The 18,807-nt window shown below is 39.8% G+C and overlaps 1 protein-coding gene across 19 annotated transcripts in view; it reads right to left on the bottom strand.

The window, feature by feature from the left end:
• The window catches only part of LOC117943090 (R3H domain-containing protein 2), a 60,748-nt gene that overhangs the window by 26,773 nt on the left and 15,168 nt on the right, over positions 1–18,807 (bottom strand). For 13 of the 19 annotated variants that reach the window (XM_034868991.1, XM_034869001.1, XM_034868997.1 and 10 more), the window contains 7 exons: positions 5,185–5,352; positions 4,504–4,656; positions 4,126–4,348; positions 2,853–2,894; positions 1,265–1,351; positions 958–1,102; positions 483–561 (listed from right to left, as the gene is read on the bottom strand). In XM_034868991.1, coding sequence (XP_034724882.1) covers positions 483–561; positions 958–1,102; positions 1,265–1,351; positions 2,853–2,894; positions 4,126–4,284 — 512 coding nt within the window. In that variant the 5' untranslated portion in view covers positions 4,285–4,348; positions 4,504–4,656; positions 5,185–5,352. Of the gene's footprint in view, positions 1–482; positions 562–957; positions 1,103–1,264; positions 1,352–2,852; positions 2,895–4,125; positions 4,349–4,503; positions 4,657–5,184; positions 5,362–18,807 lie in introns of those variants that run through there. The other 6 variants (XM_034868995.1, XM_034868999.1, XM_034869008.1 and 3 more) reach the window with 2 other exon arrangements.

Here is an 18,807-nt window from a genome sequence, read left to right as displayed (position 1 = left end):
AGGTATTTTTCTACAGACACCTGCAGAGGATGGGGGACACTTTTTAGACAATAGAAACCTGTTTCTCTTCAACGTGGTATTACATGGTGCTTCAAGAATTGGCAGGTATTTTGCAAGTCGGTGCATGAGTTGAAACTCATATTGCACATTACCATAATTAGGAAAATTCAAAGATGAAGTGCTTTTTGTGCATGCACATCTTTATCAGTTTAAAGTATTTACCAAATGGGATTCATAATTAAAGAGCAGGTTTAAGACACTGGGTAAAAGATTATCAGGAATCTACCAAATAGCTTAATGTTTAATATACTGTATCTCAGCAGCCAGTTGGATCAAAACGTGTTTTTGCCATGTATAAACAAACACAATATGTATAGACCAATATAGATAATAATATAAAGACCAGCTTTACTTTTCATGTTTGTTTGTTTTCTGTTGTTACAGCTATGGATATCAGTCAGCCTTTGGTGGCAATCTCATACCTGGGATTGTTTTTCAGTGTGTTGACCAAAAACTCATGAACATCAATGCCCGTGGAGTCTGTATATTCCTGACTGGAGTCTAACAGAAAAAAAGGGAAAAAATAAATAGGCAGGCAAAAGGGAAAAATTGTTAAGAGACTGGTTTGGCTAAGCATAGCTTCTAAAACGGCACCCCGACACACCAGCAACGGCATTCCAGGTTGTTCAGGGAGGATAAACATAAGTATAAGATAGCATGAGACACCAGCTCACTGGTCTTGCTCACACCTGTTCACGCACGTGCGTTAACAGACAATTACTTAGCATTTATGGTACTTCAGTAGGAAGAATGGAGAGGAAAAAAAACAAAACTATTTATTATCAAATATGTGACATATTTTAATCTTTTCTTGTGTAGTAATAATAATAATAATAATAATAAGCACAGTACCAAAACAGGCACTAAATTACATTTAACCTCCAAGTTATATCTTACCACGTGATAACATCTTTCGCGGAGCCTTGTCCTTCTTCTCCTTCTCTTCATTTTCATACTCGTCCTTTGAGGACTTCTCCTCTTCCTTGTCTGATGGGCAGCTGATGTGAAGCTGGATGATATCCTGGAAAACCACATTCCATTGCTATGAGAAAAGATGGTAAAATTTTGAATTCTAAATTTTGTTTAGTATATTAAGCATTGTTAATCCTACACAAACTGTAGTTGCATACAATAAATTGCAGGCTAGGCAGAGTGCAGGGTATAGACAAAAGGTTAGGGTTAGGGATTAGAAACAGAACAGTACCGATTCTGGAAGTCCATCATTGGAGAACGGACCAGAGGACTCTTCACACACTGCCAGACTCCGTACCAGCTTCAGTTTGGCATTAGACTGAAAGAAAATCACACATAAATGACCTGTAACGCTAATTAGGTTTTAGGGATTTTAAATGTAGCAGATCAATTTAAAAGTTTCCTACTATAAGCTTACATTAATAATTTCCAATAAACAAAGTCTTCTTACATCAAGCAATAAGACTTTTTTTTTTTTGATTATTTTTTGGGGCATTTTAGGCCCTCAATTGACAGGACAGCTGAAGATATGAAAGGGGAGAGAGAGGGGGAGTGACATGCAGCAAAGGACCCGCGGGCCAGACTCAAACCCGGGCCCGCTGCGTCGCGGAGTAAACCTCTATATATGGGCACCCGCTCTACCAACTGAGCTATCTGGGTGCCCAGCAATAATCCTTTTTAATTCAATTTTTACATTATTGTGTTCAAAATTTCCTAAATAAAAAAAAAAAAGGAAAAGAAAAAAACGCCACACATTGCGAGGGTGCGCCTTATTCAGTTCAAGATAATGCATTGCTTCTATTGGACTCCCTCTAGATTGTATAAACTTGGATTAAAAGACACCAAACTATTGGAAAGGTAAGACAGTGGACAGCCAATAACTTAATGTCCTGTGGTCCTGTTATAAGGTCCAGGAATGTTGAACTGGGACGTATAATATATATGTAAACCAGGAAGTTGGACTGCAGGGACCCAGGTTCCATTCAGCCCAACATTATTTGTTCTAGGAGATGGGCAATCCTAGGCGGGATGGATAAGCACATAATAACCTGGCTGAGACTAGTTTAGTTTATTTTAGTTTCTATTTCCTTCACGTTACACTTCTGGGATAGGTTCTAAAACCAAGAGGGAAATGAAACAAGGGTGATCCAACTTTAAACATGGTTTTACTGTGAAAACACTAATTTGATCTAATCCCTTTTTACAGGAGGTATTATTAAGAGCAGGGCAAGCATTCGATGTCACATCGGAAAGCCACTCCCAAAACACACGAGATAGGGTGGGATTCTCATGTCCAAGAACGACCAACCACTGCCTGACATCTCTAAAGATGCGTACAGTCCTAAAAACAATATACAGTGGGGCTCAAAAGTTTTGTGCTTATTTGGTTACAAACCCAAATTTCCAAAACAAATATGGTGAATGCTGCATTAATGTGAAGTGGTATTTAGGTGGTATGAATGCATACATATCAAAAGGCAAGACCTGCTCAGAGCTAGAGAGATCAGAACAATGTGTCTCTTTTTCTTAAAAAAGAAAAAGAGACACAGTCTTAAAAGAAAGCAGCTCCACTGCACTCCACAAAAATCTATCACCCCATTTAGCAGTCAATTGACAAGATTTATTTATTTAGCAAACCAACATCTAGTTATCATATTATGGTCTTCAACTGTCAGAAGTAGGTGGGTGAGGTCACAGACCTATTGAATAAAACGTTAATAATGGAAGGGAACAGGATAACAATGTATTTTGGGTGACTTTTAAGAAAGTATCTGGTTTTGTAGTTAAAAGAAAAACAGGGGGGGGCATGAAATACTTACCTTGGCCCTTTTTCTGCCATGGCTGTGATTAGGAGCCCGTTTCTGCAAGATAAATGTGTTAATTTACAAATTTTAATATTAAAACTTCAATGTCAATTAAAATAAAAAAGAAAGGTATATGATCACAGGCTATGGATTAAAATAGGTGTAAATTAAGTTCTTGCAATTGTAGTACAGTCATGTATATTTACAAAATCTCATGTTTTTCTGCACAATGTATTTGAGCAGCCCTTTTAGACATTTGAACAAACCTATTTTGTTCAGATCTGTAACCAAGCGTACATAATAGGGGTGAAAATGTGCAAACTTTTAAACTAAACTCTAAATAAATCAGTCGCTGCCTAAACCACGTGTCGGCAACCTGCAGCTCTCTAACCCCTCTCTTGTGGCACCCTTGCATTGACCAAAAAAAAAGAAATTCACATGGAAATGAATAACCTTTTTTTTTACATTTTCATTCATCATTGGTGTAGGTAGGTTTGATGGTTATTTATTTATGTTTCAATATATAACTTCCATGAGACAATCAGAAAACGACCTTTTATTTTTTCATTCACTGGCTTTCTCACAGCACCGCTGCGCTGTCTCAGCTTGTTTATTAACCAGTGCCATGCTCTCAGCTTAATCTTTCTCTCTTTTTCTTTCAACCTTTTTTAAAATGAGTCTGGAAGCCAACAGTAAAACCTAACTTTACTTTTAACGTTTTCAAACAAAGAAAAAGGTTCTCCCCCCGTCCTAAACCAATACTAGACTACTTCCTTGTTTTAGGTATGAATTTCCAGCCAAAAATCTCCTTAGATGTTTCTTCAATGTTCAATTTTCAATTGGGTCCTCAGTGCATTCTAACAATAACATTCATTAAATGTTCATTTGGACCTATTGTTAATGTTAGGCTAATTTAGACTTAAGCTTTTACTGTTCACTATAAGGATGTGTACATATTTTTTTGTAGCCAAAAATGGCTTTCCTGATAGTAAAGGTTGCTGATCCCTGACCCAAAACAGTTGTGCATAAAATGTAAGAAAAAAAAAAGATTTAAATTGTATATGGCAATTTAGATCCTGTCCTCTCAAATCTAGCTTAAAACTTTGGTAGACAGCAGAGGCACATTGTTACGAAGCTGCTATATACAAATGCTGGTTGTGCTGTAACAAGGTTATTGCGGAGCATGTAAACACACTCATTTTCTACCTTGAATTGGTTTAATTCAATTATTAAAATGCAATGGTATAAAATGTCACAGTGACACTTTTAAATTGTATCTTTCTCTCACCTGTGCATCGTGTGGGGAGCTATCCTCAGTTTCCAGGCCCTCTCCTGTCCCTTCCTTTGTGCCCTGTGGTTGAGGGGAGGTCTTGCCTCTACTGCAGGGCTCAATGACTGGCCCACTCTCTCCCTCCTGCTGGATGTCTGCTGTCAGGCTCACTGACATCTTTGTAGGGGAGGGGGAGAGGGTGGGAGTTGGGGAGGGGATTGGGTGAAGAACCCAGGAGGGGCTGAAAGAAAAGAGGGGAATTCAAGGCAGTTTAGCAGTTTTTGACACCAAAGGGCTGTAACGATTCTGACAATTAATGACCAAAGAGAAAGCATAGAAAACAAAGAAACAAATGTGTTGAGTATTTGTGTAAGAATGTACTTCTATGCTATCTACCTGTAGGTGGTACCAGATCTGTGCTCGACTCTGTACAGTGAGTCTGGATGGGAACCACACACAGGAAGAGGAGGGGAACCCACTAAGGTAGTGTACTGGGCAGGACTGGGGGCAAAGCACAGTCCATAGCAAGCCTTAGCCTTCAGGGTGGGGCTGACAGGAAACAACACAGAGACGGGGAAAAAATAAGTTAAAACTGTATGAAAAATTAAAAAATGTATTAAGTTAAATGACTGTTATTTGCAGCATAATTATTATTCTTTTCAAATATCAAAACTCCCCAGCTTAATCTGAACAGATACAACAACTATGTTGGTGGTTACAAATTACGATTATTAACATCTTAATTTGTAACGTAAGAAACATCTTATTTATATTGTAAAAAAAAATTGTAAAACCAAATCCCCTTTTAATAACTCAGTTTTAAACATTAACATTAGGTTGGAAATGTGAACCAAGTAAGGACCTGAAGGAAAAAAAGCAAACCCAACAATGTTGTTTTATTACTTTAACTTTCTTCATTTAGGTGTCCTGGCGTTTTAGCTTAGAACCATTCCATTCAGGAAACTCAGTTATAAAATAAGATCATTTTAAGTTTAATTACAAGCTCACTCCAAAAGACATTTTTTAAGACTACCAACATATCAACATGCACAATGAAAAAAAGGGAGCAATATTTACAGTGATCAGGTCAACTGAAGAGGCAGCAGCTAGCCAGCCAGATAAAGGGGAGGGGCACACCAACAGGCCAGCCACCACCTCAGCGGTCCTCTGGGGCCTCTCTCTTCTCTCTCTTCTCTCTCCCTCCGGCTCAGTGCAGTAGCATGGTGTGTCCTCCAGTCAGGAGCCCTGGACACGAAGAACAGAAGAGGAAGACACGAATGACGTCATGTTTCACACACTGAGTGACTCATCGCTGCTGCTGCTGATTCTGGCAGGGAGGGGGACTAAACAGCTGAAAGCTCAGAGCCCACTGGCAGACGGGGCTGCAGATTTCTCATGTGGGCAACACTCTTTATGAATGAGCAATGTGTGCTTTTTTTTTCGAGAATGAACAAGTTAAAAATAGTTATTTCCCCCAAAATTCAAACTATCAGGAAAACATCACTGAACAAAGGTTCATTAGGCAAAGCTGCCGACCAAATGCAGTGAAAATGATTGCCTTTTTAACTGGAGATTGGGTATTTGCCAGCTTCATTAGCTGACACAGACAAAATAGGCTAATATTGGAAGTTTACCATACAATCAAGAATGCAATGCAGGAAGAGAACAGGATGGAAGTCATCTGAGCTCTTATTTCTTCATGCACAAAAAGTTATTACAGCAATATTTTCATAAATCTTATCCTTATCATCATGGTGCGATATGTGTTTTGTTGATCAAGCATAACAAAACAAAACAAAACATTCAAGAATTAAATCCTCCTTTCAATACCATCGATATAGTGCCACTTGACCAAGCATCTGCCAAAAAACTTCAATATCCAATGGAAAATAATCTCAAAATGAAATAGCACAACGTGGTGTCAACATAAAACACGGCGCTTTCAGGCGCCTGGGTAGCTCAGCTGGTAGAGCCCATATATGGAGGTTTACTTCTTGACGCAGTGGCCGCAGGTTTAACTCCGACCTGTGGCTCTGTGCTGAATGTCATTTCCCATCTATCTCCCCTTTCATGACTTCAACTGTCCTAATTAAATAAAAAATGTAGTGCCTGTCAGGGCCACATGACGCTCACTTTTTCTGACTTAACTCAACTACTAGGGGTGTCATGATTCTTCAAATTCTCGATTCAATTACATTTTCGATTCTAAAGTCATGATTTGTTTCAAGTCTTTATTTTTAAAGCACAGGTTACTATGCCCTTTTTAGACTAGACATTTATGCAATATATCTGACCTTTGTTTGCAATTTACCACACTACATTGTCAAATTTCAAACATTTAACATAAATTATGTTACAATTACTTATACTCAATTGGACATTAATCTGCCATCTAGTTTCTCTTGTCTTCTTCACAGAAGAGGACATTCAAGTTCACAAATAAAAACAAAAACAATGAAACAGCTACGCCCAAAGTCTTCTCTGAACAATTAAGTGTCTTAAACTTTTTCTGAACAGTTGAACATATACCACACAGATACCTACTTTTTATTGCGTGAGAATGATGACTGTATTTTTTCATGTTCTTCCTAAAGACAGATATGTTGTTTAGAGCTGCTCTTTGAGTTTAATTCCAAATGCAGACAGAAGTATAGTCTGTGTTGTTGGTGGTTTGATGGATACATCTATAGTTTTTGTGGAACCTGCGGAGATGCGCTGCCATGTTAGTCGTGTTACCAGTGGTTACACAGCAGAGCTTGCAAACTCACATAACTCACTGGAAATCCGACATATTTCCACACGCCACTTCAGTGAAAGAGTAGGGGGCTCAAGTTCTGTCGATGGGTCTCCTGCTTCTGCAGTTGCCATCCTATTTTTTCTTTTGGCTGGCTATGACTGTTAGAGGATACGACCCGCAGCACTTCAACTTGTGTGTTTTTTCCGCTTGGCACGACGTAAAATGGGGGCGTGCGAGGCGACGTGGGCGGGCGCAGTCCCACGGGTCTGCTCTTGTTCATTGTGTGTGTGTGTGTGTGTGTGTTTGTGTGTGTGTGTGTGTGTGTAAATCATGCCTAGTTTAATAACTCCGGATTTGGCTGCGATCTTTAAATGTTTAAACATGACGTTTTAAATCAGGACACTGAGTGCTCGGGCTGACCGCTAAGCCCATGGTTGCATTAAGACATGGCGCTTCCTGGGTGCTTGTGTGGCTGCTTAACAAGTCAACCGGAGGTGACACAACAATTCCGTTTTTTTATTCAATATTCAAGATTGTTAATTCATTTAATTCAATTTCTATTTGTAATCAAAACCGTGACACCGTTATCAACTACCATGGCTCCTGAAAGGACTGTCATCTGGCAGTGCCTGTAGCCTGCTCCCAGTCAACTATTGGCAGCTAAAAAACTGCTGCTTCCCAGAGCTCTGTAGCAGCTAAATACAACCAGCAACTGCTGCTCGTATTTTATCTTTCAATGGCACTATATACACTGTTCACTTAACACGTTACAGTGCTTTACTTAGTTTAAAATAGTTCTATTTCAAGTATATAGTTCTAGGCTAATGGTGAAGTAGATGATCACTTTGAGGGGGGATACATTTTGTCCCCACAGGGGATAAAAATAATTCAGCAGAGGCAGTGATATGTAGACTAGAAAGGGGGAACTCCCATGCCCCCACCCCCCCCCCAGCACATCGCACCCTGCGTATCATGACTACCATTTTTTCTTGCCCTCACTTCCTTTAATTTAGAATCTAAATTCTAATTAAACCCATTTTCCAACTATGGCAAAAAACATGGCATGGAACCGTTTCATATTTCCCATGAAAATGCAAACAGCTTTAGGGTGAATCCCGGTTCTAAAGCAGTAACTCTGATGTCTAAGGTATTACACCCATACACAGACAGACACAGATTAATAATCTATTTGGCAACAACGGTTTAATTGCCTGATTGCATGTATGCAGCATGGATGAGTGCCATTCATGCATGCCCCTGTCTGTACTGTTGTTCCATGCTGCAGGATAGATTAGATGAGTGAACACACTAGGCAGGAATTTCCAGTGTGGGGAGACCCAGGCAATGCAACAGAAAAGACGTCATCAGCAGAAGTAGCAGCAGCAGCATCAGCATTACACTCCATCACTGACCAGGACACCCACATACCGCAACCCCGCTCTGGTTATACAAGCCTGCCATATAGCAGCATAGTCACACTATCTACTGTAGGCAGATAAAAATGTCTGAGTGCATCTTAGAAATAATTTCCTTCTTTTGCTTGCTCACACATACAGTGTAGTGCTGCACCAAAAAAAAATGAATGGTTTTGATTAGAAAGCAAAAAAGTATGTAAATCTGATGGCTGAGTGGACTATTAGCATAGCTACAGCACAAACTGTGAATCAGAGCAAGAAATGGGGTGCTTAGAATAAACCAGCTTTACCTATTCTCTCCTCCTCCACCCATGCATGTCTTATGTTTCTTCAGCTCTTTCCTCAACAACACACAACACACACACAGAGTTGCCAAGGAGATGGTAACGTCATTCTCAACTGCTGCCATTTGTGTTGAGCGAGTACCACTGAGAAGAGTAGGGAGAAGCATGATTAAAAATAAATATGTGGAATGCAGTGTGCACTGACAGAGGGATGCAGAGAGAATATGGGAGGATGGAAAGAAAAAGTGAGAGACCAGGATATGGTATTGCCGCTCTTTCAATTTATTCTAATATCAGAAAATCTTAGACTGTGATAAAACAATGTGGTCTCTGTCGTCCAGGTCATGGGATATCAAGTAGTAGAAAGTCAAATTAGTGCTGCTGAAATAATAAAGCCTCTGAGATGAGAACTGAAACCCCTTAAAAAACTAAGCAATGAGCTACTAGATTTGACAAACAGCAATGGCACCTTAATACACAAATAAATATAAATATACATGCATCGTTGGCTTTGACACATTACATTAAAATAACAGATTATCTTAACACATTGGATGATGCTCTGAATTGAACCCAACACAGTTCACTTTACGTTTTAAAATTGAGCAATTCTAATCAGTTACTGGATTCCTAGTCTATATTGACAATGTTTCACTTCCAGGATTGTTAAGGTGCTGCCGTAAATTCGGTTATTCCTCATTTTGGCTTTTTTCTTTTAATAACTGTGACCTTAATTGCCTACTTCCTGTAAGCTGTCATATTGACCGTTCACCAGGTGCATGTTAATTAATTGTTTATGGTTCATTGAACAAGCATGGATAACAAAAAATAATTTGGACCTTTTACAAATGAGATCAGCAAAGTTATTTGGATTTTAATAAAATTATCTTAAATTACAGTGTCCTTTTTTTGCTGAGTGTGGTACTAATAAAGAACATCCTTATTGTTATGTGGTGGCAACACAAAGTGTTGTCCAGGCATAAATCTTAACTACAATGTGTCATAATACACGCAGCATACTGCAGACCGAACATCTACAATACCAGCAGCAGCCCTGCCTGTTGTGCTCCAGTTCAGGGCTAATGTTGGCATCTCTCTGCTAACATCATCACATGAGGCTACAGACAGGCAGCAGGGCAGCTCGTTCACACGTGACTCTGGTAAGTTATATCATAGCAAAAGAGTCATCCACACTAGTTGCTCATTTTAGAAGTTATTCTTGTGTTATGGTACCAACAAATCATTGAAATATTCTGCCCCTATGTTTAACAACCAGCACCCTTCTTAACATTCAAAATAGTTTACAGGTCTTCTTTCCCTGCATGTCAATCTGAATAATCAGCGAGCTGGTTGAACAATAAGTGTTTAACCAGTGTGATTCCATTTGTGGTAGTAGCTGACCTTCAGTTAGCGTCTGTATCAAACTCGAATTCAGCCAGCTAAAACCCCAGCGCCAGGGGGCCAGATCCAAAGACAGTCTGATGCAGCCTTTAAATAGGTTACACCCAGTGCCGAATTTGAATCCGTCTATGGAGCTGCATTTGCATCACAGTTGCAGGTGTTAAGCTTCAGTTATACTTGTGCGGGCCTTCGTGGTGCAGGCCTCTATAGATGGCAAGCACGCTACAAGCATGCACGCAGATGTTTATGCTTTACGCGTTGTTGCAGTATTACCTGAAACACCAGGGGGAGTTTGACTAGCTTTGGTTAAAACAGTGTTTAGTGATGACATTTATCAGTATAAAACTAACTATTCAGCTTCCTAAATATGAATATTTTCTAGTTTTTTTACTTCACTGTGATAGTAAACTAAATATTTTATGCGTTGTGGACAAACATTTAGGACATCATCTTGGGCTTTGGAAAACACTGATCCACATTTTTTTACCATTTCCTGACATATTATAGATAAAACAACTAATTGATTATTCGAGAAAATAATCAACAATAAAATAACTGTTAGTTGCATCCCTCATTAAGACAGTGACAACATAACACATTCAAAAATGCTTCCTACAAATGGGCATTGTTGAAAAAACATAAGTCCATGACACCCACACAGGTGAGCACATGGATGGGCCACACAGGCAGTTCCAAAAAAATCACCATCATCGGTAGTCATAATGCAGTCCTAGGCACTCTGACCCAATTCACACACATTACCAGTCGCGTAGCCTCTTACATGGGCCCTCCTGACAACAGGCAACAAGTTGAGACACACATTCACAGCCCTGCCTACTGTGTCAGGTTACCAAACAAAAGACTGCCAATGCAGTGAGACAGTGCAAAGCACTGAGCGAAATTCCTCTTTCAAACCAATAACCAGGGTCGGACCAGGGTTCTCCGACCTGTGTTCAACCCTTCTTTAGTCAATTCAAACCTAGCCAGTCAACACAGGTCATGACATCATGACAATTTTATTATGATCTTGGTCACATCCCGGAAGCGATGCAAACCAACTGCTAGAACGGGTTAGAAATGGGCAAGGACACTTCATATTCAGTGAAGAGCTAATGTCACGTACTCCAGTCTAGCTGTACACCACCAGTAATAATGTTTTGTACTTGAATTCCATTTTGTACAATACGCTCTCGATTACGTTCTGAAGCAAAAACACTCAACACATAAATTTTCTGGAGACAAATGATCCTATGATTTCCTTTTTCTCTTCATTTCCACTATTCATTGCGGGTGCAGCAGTAAACAAGAAGTAGGCTAACAATTTAGGACCATTTTAGGTGGACGGAAGAACATCTTTCTTTGATTAACGTTAGAAGTAAAGTTAGGCTTTGCGGTCCTCTTCCCGACTCACTTAAAGAGAAAGAGATTGAGAGAGAGAGAGAGAGAGAGAGAGAGAGAGAGAGAGAGAGAGAGGGAGAGAGAGAGAGAGAGAGAGAGAGAGAGAGAGAGAGAGAGAGAGAGAGAGAGAGAGAGAGGCCACACTGAACTGCCGCTGGCTACAGAGGTATTCTGGGCAGGTTGATTGGCCAGTTTGTGTCAATCACAGTTCACTGGACAACAAACGGCCGCCGGCAACCACCACAAAGAGTCCACATGCTGTAGAACTTCAGAAGCGACAGCAGTAACTCAAACCCAGCCGGCGCAAGACCGGAGCTGCTGTCCGCTCTCCTCCCAGCAAAGTAGTCTCCTATTGGAGGGGAGTAAGGCGGAGGGACCGCGGGGTGTGCTATTATCTCTAGCTAGCTAACTAACTGCAAAGTCAGCTTCTCCAGTGCTGCGTTCAAATAATGTTGAAAATTATACAAAGAGTTTTAAATGAATGCTTGAAATAACCCAGTAAACATGGTTGGGAAACGTTTAGGTTATTAGAATATGAACAGGAGGAGGAAACACATTTGTTACCAAATTCATAACATTGCGGCAAATTAGGTATGTCTCTTGAATTAAGCACCCAAAACATACTGTAAATACTAAAACCACAAAAAAAAAAAGTTACAATTGCTCTTTTTTTAATACACAATATTAATTTATGACAATCATTGACATTGGGAATTTACAAAAAGTAAATGGAGGCAGCAGTGTCATGGCCTTGACACAGTGTAAATATATCCTCATTCTAGTCTAAGCATTACTGTTTAATAACTATTTATCATTATTGGAGTGCAAATCCAACTAAACGGATTGAATTCATCTTTGTTGATGCAATGTATACACAATTAACAATTTAACAATTTGGAAGTGTGTTATTAAGCCTCTTTTTTACCCGGGCCAGTAAAAATACACCAAATGTATATCACCACTTCACACAGAAGGCTAACCAAACTAAATATTTTGCGCTCACCTTCAAGTTTAGCTGCTCCATGTCAAGCTGGGTCAGGGTCTCAGCAATAGTTAGCAGCAAGGCACACTAGAGAAATGGCAGGAATTCTACTGCACTGAAACTGGTAAGAGTGGAGGCTTATATATTAAGTCTTTAAACAGGTTAACTTATCAGGTAATTCATGTCTGGTTCACTTACTTACACACTTACATCTTGCACATGGAGACAAAAGCCACGGTTTGACACGGTAGCCATAGAAGCATAAATATATGAATTACAAAGGTTGTGCTTTAAGAAGCGTAGTAAGTAAAGTTAACCTACACTGTTGCGCTGAAATGAAATTAATCAATTAGTGGATTAAAAAAAAAAAAAAAGTAAATGACACCATCCGTCCATCCATCCATCGATCAATCTTCGTCCGCTTATCTGGTCTCGGGTCGCAGGGGCAGCAGCTCCAGCAGGGGATTCCAAACTTCCCTTTCCCGAGCCAAATTGACCAACTCCGACTGGGGGATTCCGAGGCGTTCCGAGGGCAGATTGAAGATATAATCCCTTCACCTAGTCCTGGGTCCTGGGCCTGGAACACCTCCCTAGGGAGGCGTCCAGGAGGCATCCTGACTAGATGCCCGAACCACCTCGACTGGCTCCTTTCGGCGCAAAGGAGCAGCGGCTCTACTCCAAGCTCCCCACTGATGACTGTGCTTCTCACCCTATCTCTAAGGCAGACACAAGCCATCTTCCTGAGGAAACCCATTTTTGTATTTTTGTACCTTGGATTTCTTTCGGTCACGACCCAGCCTTCATGATGATGAGGTGATGGTAGCACAAAAACTAACCAGTAGATTGAGAGCTTTACCTTCTGGCTGAGCTTTCTTTTTGTCACAACAGCCAGGTCAACAGTCTCCCATCCATACTGTACACAGCTTGGATGGTTTCCCGTTTCCCCCTACTGAGGTGGCGAACAGTTTTCCCTAGCACCTTGGTGCCGACCAAAAGTCCTCCATGTATTCAAACTTCTCCCACGACCGCTGCTTTGCCTCTTTTACGGCAGAGGCTGCAACCCTTCTGCATCCCTCTGGTACCACATACACTTATGAGCATCCCTATGCTTGAACATGGTGTTTGTTATAGACAATCCATGACTAGCACAGAAGTCCAACAACAGACAACCACTCTAGTTTACATCAGGGAGGCCGTTCCTCCCAATCACGCCTCTCCATGTATCTCCATCATTGCCCACTTGTGCGCTGAAATCCCCCGGCAGAACTATGGAGTCTCCCACCAGAGCCCCATACCGGCCTTCTTTGAGACCTCCATTCAAGGTCTTTAAGAAGGCTGAGTACTCCAAACTCTTGTTTGGTGCATATGTACAAACAGTCACAGTTTTTTGAATTAAAATTGGTTAGGAGTTTTCTTTTCTTTCTTTTTTTAATAAATATTCAGTATTAGCATTTACAGCTTTTCTCTTAGTCTGAATGTTACAGGAGGCTGGAGGTTTTTATTGAGGCATCAGTAATTAAAAGATGACAGACTCAGCGAACTTATGATAGGCTTTTGTTCTTATTTTCTAGATTAATCAATTCATTGATTAATTATCAATGCATAGAGACAGTAAAGATTGACAAATGAATCTACAGTTATTTTTGATTTATTGACAGCCAGAGTGCAAGTGAACAAAAAATGAGCTGTGTGTATTACAGTTGTGTGTTAGTAATGATTACAAGCTGCTGCTATTTTCAGTTATTTATTTTATTCATTGCTGTAGTTCAAATTTCATAATGGAGAAGCATGTGTAGCAGACATGCCTCTACATTTTCGCTGCAAAAGCTGAATGAAAGATAAAGGTGAATTGAAGCTCAGAGCGCTGCAAACAGAAGTGAGCATGCAGGTACAAACCCACAGACGGGAGCGGGAAATATATACAGAGGCAGTTCAAACCAATTCAGCTCCTTTGTATTCAGGGGCACACCTCGCCCCTTTGACGTCAGAGAGAACCCATTTCGCAAAAGGCAACAAGGTTATGTCTTCACAGAGTAGGCGCTGATGTGTGTGTAGTAATGGCAGAGCTTGTGCAAGCACAGTGCAGTGCCTGCACATATAATATATCAGCAGTGCTCAAAGTGTGTGCGTAGCAGTGTTTGTCTGTGTCAGAGAGGATTCCCCTTTGCGTCTGTTGCACAATAACACACAGGGAGGGGACAAGGGGGCTGGCAGAGCACTAGAGACTATAGAGGACCGGTCCGGGGTAAAAATATAGAAACATGCAACACTGGCCACCACACGGACACTCTAGAATACTGTACATATTTTCTGCAGTGAGCTATATAAAAATGATTGAGGTGATGGTTTGACTCAGAAAAACAGAGCCCAGAAACTTGACAGTGGCAGCAAAGATAAGGAGAAAAAACATCCTGAAGGCAGACTAACAAGACACAAAACACGGATGAGGGGAACATAAATGGTCAAATGCAGCGGAAGACAGGATTTCTTTTTTCCGATCTACGTCTCCCTCTGTCCTTCTCCCTGCCAACCCCTCTTGTTTCTCTCTCAATGCTGAGGATACCCCTTCTTGGCTTCCGCCTCTTCCACATCGAACCCTCCCATCAATATATGTCTCTCCATCCACCCACTTCTAAGAGTTAGCTCTCTGTCTCTCCTTTTTCTTCCTCTTTTAATGTGTCTTCTTAAATTGTCAGGCCTAGTGCTGACGCCATCCTCCTCCACTCAGCCAACCCACTCAGTCCTGTGGGACGAGCTATGACTCATTCTCTCCCTCCTTCCCTCCCTAGTTACCTACATACCTTTCTGTAGCTTTCTCCAAGTCTCCCTCTCTGTTGCTCTCACTTGTTATAACCTATGTATAGTTCTCTACTGCACGTGGGAAACATGCAGAAGATGTACATTATGAAGAGAAAAAAAAGTAGACTGGAGGATAAAACCAGAAAGAGAAAGTGGGTGATGGAGAGAAAGAGGTGATGGCCATGTGAACGACAGTCACCATTCTGAATAATGAACTAATGCCAGTGGAGAGAGAGAGGGGATCCTATCTTGCATGCATTAATAATGAAGAAAAAAGTGGTGGAATGTGGGTGAAAATAAGAAACACGGAATTCCACACTGGCCAAAATTGAAGTAGATCACAACTATGAAAACTATTAATTATTTCAATATTCTTCTTCTCTAAGTACAAAACTAATTTTAAAATGCCCCCGTTCTTTGTTAATGTTTCATGGACATAGGATCTGCCATTAAAATCTTAAAATGTTGTCTTTACTTTGATGTGAACATCAGTTTATTATACTAGAAAACACTGAAAGAGATTTTAAGGTGTCTAGGAGATTGATCTTCTCATATCAGATCATGCCAACTGTGCGAATGAAGAAATTAATATTCGCCAAAACACTTTAGCATGTAAGCTAATAGGAATTAAACGAGCGTTAAAAAAAAAGGTTACATTCTGTTGTGGGATGTAACTTTTCTACAGACTAAATTATAAGACATATTTAGCTGTGACTCCAGCCCTGCACTACACAGTGAAATCCAAGCAAACTCTCACCACAAAATACTTAGCATGAGGTTTTCAAGGCCCAGAAAAATCAACACATTTGGCAACTTTTAATCTAAGCATATAATTAACCAGGAAATCGCTGTTTGTTAATGCAGTTCTAATTTGGTGCCATTAGTGGCCAATGTAATATCAGTTACTAAGAGCATGCTGAGCCTAAGGCATCTTTCATCAGTGCGTCTATCAAGAGGGAGCCTAGAGGTTGACCGATTAATCGGCCCGCCGATTTTGGCCCTTTCTACATTATTGCCATCAGCCATTTTTTTTAATATTTCAGGGCAGAAGTGAAGATGCACTAAGATTTTAGAAAATGTGTTTTTCAATTTCCTCAGAACTGAAACAAAGAAATGCTGATGGTGGACTACTGTGTGCAGCACTACTATTGTTAATTTCTTTTATTTACAAAAGTTTGCAGATTTGTGTTCTCAGAAGTTTGATAAATGCTTCTAAGTACACGTTTACATTTTTTCATTGAAAAGTTTATTATTTATAAAATATATGTTTTTACATTATACATTTTTTATTTTTAATAAATGTTTTAGTTGAGAAATGTGTATCTTAAGCAATAAGCCTTAACATACATATTTCCTATTGCATTTACACCTTTTTATGATCAAAGAAAAGTGATCCAAGATTTCAGGGAAAGTATGCAGCCTATATATGGATTTGTTATTTGTGCATAAGATAAACAAATAAGCTACAGCTTCATATTAATAATGCTCAACTTTCACACATTTCTTGGGTTTTCATAACATTACAGTTTACTCCATTCATGTAAACTTGGAAGACTCAACTTGAAATGCGGAGATGGGAAAATGTTCTAATAAAAATAGAGCTCTGTAACAAAGTACATTGCATGTTTCTTGAGTAGCCTACAACAAAATGTTAGCTTCAGAGCTGAGACAGTTCAAAAGCCTTGTGCTTGATGATCTGACAATTAATCAAGAGAGCATCAATCAGATTTCTACACTACCAAAAACAAGACAGCATCATTCTAACGTAAACATAAAACACTGATACTGGACAATCAACTACTAATGAGAAAGTCTGCCTGTCCAAAAGATGGGTGCCTTCTGGCCAGTGAGACACACATTTTAAAAATAATTTCTAAGCTGTCCAATAAATACATAAATAATTAAATGTGGGATTGTGAGGTTATCTTGTCTTCTCAAGTACAGTGAGGACAGATTCTGCCTGCTCAACTTGAGCTGTTGATGTGAAATAAAACTGTCAAAATGACATTGGGTGGCAGCTCCTGTACTCATTATAAACCTTATGTAATTTAGCAGCTTTTCTTACTGTGAGAAGTAGGGGGAGCACTGGAAGAGGAGAAAAAAAAAGAGAAAAAGAGGGAGAAGCAAGGGGGGGCTAGTGAGACAAGAGGAGATGAAAAACTTCTCAATGATGAAAAAATCTGTGCTGTTAAGTGATTGGCCCAGACTTCCACCAATGGGAAGACCAGCTCCATGGCAACAGGCTCTGTCACCAAGAGAAAAGCAGCCATATCCCTCAACACCCCCATATTTTCTCTCCCTTTCTCTCTCACGACCCCCCTCCTTTCCCCAATTACAAGGCCTGTGTATTTATCACTGGGTAATATAGCAGACAGACACACACACAGAATGTGAGTCACACACGGTTATTTAAAATGTGCAGATTGGTGATGACTCCCCTCAAACACTGACTGCAGATAGTTCAGCTCCACTCTGTCCTGATGAGAGGTGACTATCAGTTCTGGTGGAGCTCAACCTTGAACTCAATGGACTGAGCTCACAGAAACAAGACCAGACCTCCAGCATAAGGAAGGAGGTTTATGCAGATAAACTACCCTTACCTCAAATGAAGTCTGTGTGCATCAGAGAGTATCATTCCCAAGTATTGACCCAGCTTTATTCGATTCAGCTAGATTTACAGGACGTCAGTCTTAACATTTGAATTTAACCCTACAACGTTTTTGGAAGCATAATAATAAACTATTTCTTAACCACTGAAAATACTACGCCAGTAGATCATCCCGAGAGAAACAGCGATACCAGGAATAGACGCTGATATTTTAAAGCACTAACCCCATGGGCCCCAAATACCCTTACTTTGGTGGCCAAAGTACATTTTTGGTGGCCCAAATGTAACCTTATAAAAATAAAACAAAATATAATGCAATGCAAACTAACACATACACGATAAGACATTAACAGAATGAAAATATATAATCATTTATTCAAATTGAAAACTTTTCTCTAACTTCTTTGTAAATGTATTATCTCACAGTCTCTTACTTTGATCTGTCTTTGTCCCCACAACCTTTCAAATAAAATAATTATCTATGCTTATGTTATCATTAGTTAGCTCATTCTTGTTTCCTGTGTTGTGAGTTATTGGAGCTAAGCTGGGAGCTTCATTGAGACAACTTAAGTTAATGTTAACCACGCTACAGCTGAGTTAGTTTCTACTTCATATATTACCTTCTACAAACCCTAATTCCAAAGAATGTTGCCGCTGTCCCACCTTTTTTGGAACGTGTTGCAGGCATTAAATTCAAAATGAGTGAATATTTGGAAAAAACAAAGTTTATCAGTTTAAATTTTATCTTGTTTTTGGAGTATTCAATTGAATAAAGGTTGAAAAGGATTTGCAAATCATTGTATACTGCTTTTATTTACGTTTTACACAAAATCCCAACTTCATTAGAATTGGGGCCAACCTTCCAATTGGCAGGCGACCACTCTACCACTGAGCTCCTGCCGCCCATTAACTGGTAAAACATGAGTAGGATGTTATGTATCCAGCCTGCATCCTAATCAAGCTCAATCCAATTGCTTTGGCAGTGTGTTACAAGACTGCTTCCTAAAAAATGCCTAAAATATAAAATGCCTTAACCCTTGTGTTGTCCTTGGGTCAAATTTGACCAATTTGTACAT

This window comes from Etheostoma cragini, chromosome 4 (assembly GCF_013103735.1).
Source record: "Etheostoma cragini isolate CJK2018 chromosome 4, CSU_Ecrag_1.0, whole genome shotgun sequence".
Classification (NCBI taxonomy): Eukaryota; Metazoa; Chordata; class Actinopteri; order Perciformes; family Percidae; genus Etheostoma; species Etheostoma cragini.
This window is presented reverse-complemented; position numbering and strand designations above follow the sequence as displayed.